Source organism: Aotus nancymaae, unplaced genomic scaffold (genome assembly GCF_030222135.1).
Source record: "Aotus nancymaae isolate 86718 unplaced genomic scaffold, 86718_ANA_hifiasm-v0.15.2.pri h1tg000016l, whole genome shotgun sequence".
NCBI classification, from domain to species: Eukaryota; Metazoa; Chordata; class Mammalia; order Primates; family Aotidae; genus Aotus; species Aotus nancymaae.
Genome location: NW_026988428.1, coordinates 39,061,132 through 39,068,171, shown reverse-complemented (window position 1 = coordinate 39,068,171; position 7,040 = coordinate 39,061,132). Strand labels below are relative to the sequence as shown.

General features: G+C 36.6%; 1 protein-coding gene across 1 annotated transcript; it reads left to right on the top strand.

The window, feature by feature from the left end:
- The first annotated feature begins 491 nt into the window (after nucleotides 1–491).
- LOC105715909 (dachshund homolog 2-like) lies at nucleotides 492–2,343 on the top strand. The gene is given in 2 exon segments (XM_064376725.1): nucleotides 492–2,124; nucleotides 2,126–2,343. Coding segments are annotated over 2 exon segments (1,791 nt in total). The 5' UTR covers nucleotides 492–531; the 3' UTR covers nucleotides 2,324–2,343.
- The last annotated feature ends 4,697 nt before the right edge of the window (nucleotides 2,344–7,040 follow it).

Sequence of the window (7,040 nt, the reverse complement as noted above, 5' to 3'; positions counted from 1 at the left end):
CAGATAAATTTTGTTTAAGAGGATAGAATTTTTCTAACTCTGTTATTTGCCTGATATCTATTTATATCTATATCTACCTATAGATATGTATATCTATCAATTATGTATTATATATACATATATACATAAGTGTATATATAACATATATATGTGCATATACATATATAATGATATATATATAATACATGTATATATTAGTGTCTTACAAAAAGGCTTGCATTGTTTCATTTCTTTGCAAATTGTGTGTTATAGTAAGAAATTGTATTCTTCGCCAGTCTCGGAAGGGGGGGTGTGGTGGGGGTGGAGTCTGGGGCCGCAGCGGGTCGGGGCTGCTCACTGTTTGCTGGGCGGTGGGTGAGCTTGAGCGTGAGCCGGCTGCTGAAGACTTGCGAACAGTTCGGAGCCAGCGAGACCGCGCCGGGGAGAGCGCGCCAGAGAGAGCGAGAGTGAAGGAGTGAGTGCGAGGGGAATCTAGAGAAGTCAGGGCAAGAAAGCGAGGGCCGGAGAACCCAAGATTGAGACAGAGTGACCATGGCTGTCTCCGCATCTCCGGTGATCTCCGCAACTTCCAGCGGTGCCGGCGTCCCGGGGGGCTTATTCCGGGCCGAACCCCTGTACTCGACTCCCGGAGAGCCCCCTCGTCTCACTCCTAATATGATCAATAGTTTCATGGTTAACCACGGCGGCAGTGCCGGAGGTGGCGGGGTTAGTAGTGGCGGCGGCGGCAGCGGCAGCGGCAACACCAACACTAACGAGTGCCGCATGGTCGACATGCACGGGATGAAGGTGGCTTCGTTCCTGATGGACGGCCAGGAACTGATCTGCCTGCCGCAAGTCTTTGATCTTTTTCTGAAGCACTTGGTCGGAGGGTTGCACACGGTGTACACCAAACTGAAGAGACTGGATATATCCCCCGTGGTGTGTACCGTCGAGCAGGTCCGGATCCTCCGCGGGCTTGGGGCCATCCAGCCCGGGGTAAACCGCTGCAAACTCATCACCAGGAAAGACTTCGAAACTTTGTTCACCGATTGCACCAATGCCAGAAGGAAGAGGCAAATGACAAGAAAACAAGCTGTTAACAGTTCAAGACCTGGCAGGCCCCCTAAGCGTTCTTTGGGAGTGTTGCAGGAAAATGCCCGCCTTCTGCCCCATGCAGTCCCAGGCCTCTTATCGCCAGGACTTATCACTCCGACAGGTATAACAGCTGCAGCAATGGCTGAGGCAATGAAACTGCAGAAGATGAAGCTTATGGCTATGAACTCTCTTCAGGGAAATGGAAGCCAAAATGGGACTGAATCAGAGCCTGATGATCTTAATTCCAACACAGGTGGAAGTGAATCCTCCTGGGATTATAAGGATAAGATGCAGTCTCCATTTGCTGCACCTGGACCCCAACATGGAATTGCTCATCCAGCCCTAGCTGCCCAGACAGGTGCTGGGGGTGCTCCAGCCCTCAATCCGCTGCAGCAGAACCACCTGCTAACCAATAGACTAGATCTGCCATTTATGATGATGCCTCATCCCCTACTTCCAGTCAGCTTACCTCCTGCATCAGTTGCCATGGCAATGAATCAGATGAACCATCTCAATACTATTGCCAACATGGCTGCTGCAGCACAGATTCACAGTCCACTCTCCAGAGCTGGTACCTCTGTTATAAAGGAGCGGATCCCCGAGAGTCCCTCTCCTGCTCCTTCTCTGGAAGAGAATCATTGCCCTGGGAGCCAGACCTCTTCCCACTCCAGCAGCAGTGTGTCCAGCTCTCCCTTTCAGATGGATCATCATTTGGAAAGAATGGAAGAGGTACCAGTTCAAATTCCAATAATGAAGTCGCCCTTGGACAAGATACAGCTGACTCCTGGGCAGGCATTGCCCGCTGGATTCCCTGGACCATTCATTTTTGCTGTTAGTCTGTCCTCCGTGGAGACTCTGTTGACCAACATTCAGGGTCTACTGAAAGTGGCTTTGGATAATGCTCGCATCCAGGAGAAGCAGATACAACAAGAAAAGAAGGACCTACGACTGGAGCTCTATAGAGAGAGAGAAATTAGAGAAAACCTTGAAAGACAACTTGCAGTTGAGCTTCAAAGCAGAACTACCATGCAAAAGTGCCTGAAGAAGGAGAAAAAAAAACAAGAGAAAACTGCAGGAAGCCTTGGAATTTGAATCAAAGCGCCGGGAGCAGGTGGAGCAGGTACTTAAGCAAACCACCACTAGTGACAGTGGCCTGAGGATGTTAACAGATACTGGAATTCCAGATATTGAAATAGAAAACAATGGGACGCCTCATGATAGTGCTGCCATGCAAGGAGGTAACTATTAGTGTTTAGAAATGGCACAACAGTTTTATTCAGCCTGAAAGGTCCTCGCTGGCTTTACATAAATGAAGATGCTTGTGATTCCAGTTTATCTCTGAAACTATTCAACATGGAGTTATTTCAGTTGTGTTTATCAGCAAAACTTTGTTTACTGAAGTAGTAATTTAATGTATGTTACGTTAAAAAGAAAGGAACACTTGTACATTTTAAAAGCAATGATGTAAACTTTGTCCTTGCATTAGATTGACCAGTTTAAAAATATAAGCTAAATCCTAATGGCTAAAGTAACTTGATCACATCTGATGCTTTTCTATGCTCATTTCAACTTGGCTTTTTGTCTTTTAAATGAAAAAAATGCAGTAGTGTGTTAGAGACTAGAAACTTATATGTATGGTTTCCCTGTTCTACTATACATTACGTTAAAGTACACCTTCTTTGTTAAAAATGTACTTGCTAAACTTCAGCTTAAATAAAAACGTTTTCACTTTGAAAAAAAAAAAGAAATTATATTCTTCATAAATTGTGTGGTATAGTAAGAAAAGCAATTTTACTTTTCTGTTGATATTATGTTAGAATTTGGAAAAAACATATGAGTCATTCCACAAAAGCACAATATTACAAAGTAGATAAGTGTTAAAGACACTCTCTTCTTTGAACAATAATGAAAACTATTTACCAGGAAATTGGATTTTCTACAGTCATTTACATTGATCAAGATTATCAGACCAGGCTGAAAATTAAGATGCTAATATCAAATCCATGTACCTTATACCTAGTCAGACTCACAGCTACTGAGTCTCAATAATTAATTCTATTAATGACACATTGATTTTAAGATACTCAATAACTATAGGTAATAGGCCTGAACTCATATTTTTGCAGTTCTCAAAGGCCTCCAAAAGTCATTTGCTTGGATGGGGGAAGGTGTTGGAACTGTGAAAGAGACAATGAAAAGATGAAGGCAGTATCACAGGTTTGGCAATAAAGGAAAACTAACATATAAATTATGTCTTCATTTGTAGAAAACTCTTTAGACAGTCATGTGGCAGTCAAAGGACATAGCAGCCAGAAGGTAAAAATTCTGTCATTCCCAAAAAGATGAAAAAAATAGCTGAGAAACACAACCATTATAGAAATGGTTCTGTCTCCAGTCACGATGGTGACAAGGAATCTGGGAATGCACAAAAATGTGAATGATGTTTCCAGGAATGAGAAGTTCTGAAGGAAGAAATACGTGGAAGTCTGCAGATGCGGATCTGAAAGGGCAAGAAAGTGATAAAGATCAGATTCCCGGTCACACTTAGCATGTAGGTAACAAGAAATATGAAAAGCACAACCTGCCACTGTGGGTCACTTGTTAATCCAAGAAGAATGAATTCTGTTACTGCCTTGCAATTTCTTATTACTTTCTTTCCTTATTATGTGACTCTTTATTTTAGTTATAAAATAAATGAAGAAATAAGAAAGCAATAATATCAGTAAAGGAATGTAAACACACACATGAAAACACACATTATAAGAACATCATTGATGTCTTTGTTTTTAGAGTAAACTGATTTTGTGGTACATAGACCCACAATATTTTTAAAACAATTTTGTTAGTTATCATCTCACATATTAATTCATTATTTGTATATTTCCTTTGTTACAGTCTCATATATTACAATACAAATATCTCTTTTCTGAAAGCTCAACATTTCCTGAAAATAAAATTAAACCTTTTAGATTGAAACATTTCAAATAAAATCCTGAGAGTTCATTTACCAGCATATTTCAATACTTTGATACTCATTTCAATACTTTTTGACATTTTATTTTGCTTTCCTTTGATATTTTTAATTTTTTAAAACCTTTGAATAAGCATTTATTTCACCTCCCCTATTTAAATTTTTAGAGTTAAAAAAGTCAGCACACTCATTAATCTGTTAATTTGTCCCTAATAATGATTTGCAGAGATATTTAATGTCTGGAAGCAGTTTCCACTCATTCTAATATTGTAATAAAAGACATTCTAGTTCAGTTAATCATCTATGATAATCTCCTATAAGACTGTAAAATGTACTCTTCTTGAATGTGTTTTCATTTGCCAGCTACCTATCATAAAGCTACTGTTCACTATGTAAAGTAGTACTTTTAGTTAATTCTAACTATATTTTAGTAAGCTGCAAGTGTTTTGTTACTGTTATTTTTAGACCAACATAGCATACCTTCACATTACTGTGTATTGTTTTCTCTAGTGGTAAGAAATTAGTTCAATATTCAGGATACATTTTAGATGAGGCAAGATTGTTTTTCCTTCATTGTTTTTCTTTCTGATATTGTCCTTGATGTTGTATCAGGATGCTTACTTGTTCAGGTTTAGTTATTTTCTGTAAAAGCTTAAATGTGCTGCCACCTAACATAATTTTTTAAAATACTTACATGTCCAGACAGCTTTTCTGAGTTTATAAAGTCTCATCTGGTTCCTGTATTCTTCAGAGGCTTTAGCACTTTCAAATGGAATATTTTCTCAGGATTAGATAATTTATTATGTCAATGTATTTGTCACCAATTATTACCTACAAGATTCCTAAGAGGGAGATATTTGTATTTCCTATTATCTATGTCCTTTGTCAACACAGATTTGCAGTTTCTTTTGGTCTTTTGCCTTTGTATTATGTATACTAACCTTCACCACATGTAAAATTCATATTGTGTAAAACTAAATACCTAAGGTATATCTACTGTGTTAAAATGCATCAAATTGTTTTGAATCTTGTGCAAAAATAATTACATGTTTTTCTGATATTGATTATATCACAAACAATTGTATAGGATATCTACACAAGAGCACAAAATGTCATTCAGTACCATGAGTTGTAACCCATGCTATAAAGAAGAAACTTGTTGCTTAAAACTATAGGAATGTAATAGTTTTTAAATTTTCCTGCTATTTATATATTTTGATATTATGAAATGTCATAATTGTGTGGTTTAAATGTACTAATATGTAATATTGTACATAATTGAGATTACTTTTATAAAGCATAAGTATATACTATTAAACAGAAAAAATTATATTTCTGAAATAACAATTAAGAATATACATACTTTTAAGGTAAACATGACTGGATTAGTCAAAGTATCATTTCTAGTTGGTTTTAAAATTTACTTAAAGCATCAAGGTTTTTCCAAAAAAAAAAAAACCTCTGCATATTGTTCTGCTTCTTTTTCCTTGTATTTGTAACCAAATATTCAACATATGAATAGAAAATAAAAATCCCAGGATTACCTCTACAGTGATCTCAAGAAGGGTATATATCTACCCGTTTCTACACATCCAGTCAAATTTCTATAAGGATCTGAGTCATTGGATACAAGAAGGATATATATCTACCCATTTCTACACATCAAATCAGATTTCTATAAGGATCTGAGTCATTGGATACAAGAAGGATATATATCTACCCATTTCTACACATCAAATCAAATTTCTATAAGGATCTGAGTCATTGGATACAAGAAGGATATATATCTACCCATTTCTACACATCAAATCAAATTTCTATAAGAATCTGAGTCATTGGATACTCTACCTATTTCTGCTTAAGGAAGTATTATCCTGGCATTTAAAATGAAATAAATTATAGTTGAAGTAGAGGTAGAGGTAAAGGTAACATCTTCCCAAGCCTGATGCACAAGATCATATTTTGGGATGGTAATATTATTATTCAAGCTAGGCACCATTCTGTTTCCTCTTAATGAAGGAAAGTCTGCAAGCCTTATTATTCAATAGCCATTATTCTGTTTCTTCAAAATGGAGGAAACAGAATAATGGCTACCTTATTCTATTACTATTCCTATTAATATTCCTCTAAATGGAGGAAACAATAATGGCTAGCTTATTCTATTAATCTTTCTATTAGTATTCCTCTAAATGGAGGAAACAGAATAATGGCTAGCTTGAATAATAATATTACCACCTCAGGATTTATTGAATGAATAAACAAAAGGAGATTAGTGTTCTCAAGACACTGGGAGCTAAGCAATAGTCTGAATTAGCACACATTTTAGAATAGAATATTTAGGTAATAGTGGCCTAAAATCAAATGAGAAGATATAGGAAGATTTACAGATTTATAAATATCTTACAACTTTACAAAGGGAAGAAACTTAATAGTGGAGTACTAGATATTGGCAGTCTCTAAATGACAGCAGACTATGCTGTGAACAAGTAGTTTTATCTTTAATCTTAAGGAAAACGTCAAAAATTCATTGTGATGTTCTAGATTTAGGCCAAGGTTCCTGTTATCAAATGTGAAGATTGTCTTTGAGGTTTTACATTTTCCCATTGATGGAAAATGTAGAAAGTATGATTACAATAAAAATCATTACTGCTTATTTATTAGATAACTTTAAAAATATTTATTATGTATTGAGCTCACTCGGGTTATAGGAACACAGTCATGAAAAAGTTAGCTGCTTGCATAGTTTTTGCATCTTCTGGAATACAGTTAGAAGGCTACATTATTTGTGAAATCTCATAATCCCTTCTCCATATCTCCTGCAAGTAATTTTCCCACGGATGTCAATTTATTATTCTCTGCTTTGATATAAAAAGACATCTATAATATCCCTTTTGCACTGGTTATTTTTGAGACATATTTAGTCAATATTTAATTCAAGAGCTCCATAAAACATATAAGTATTTTAAATTAAATCAGAACTAAGATCATTTAATGG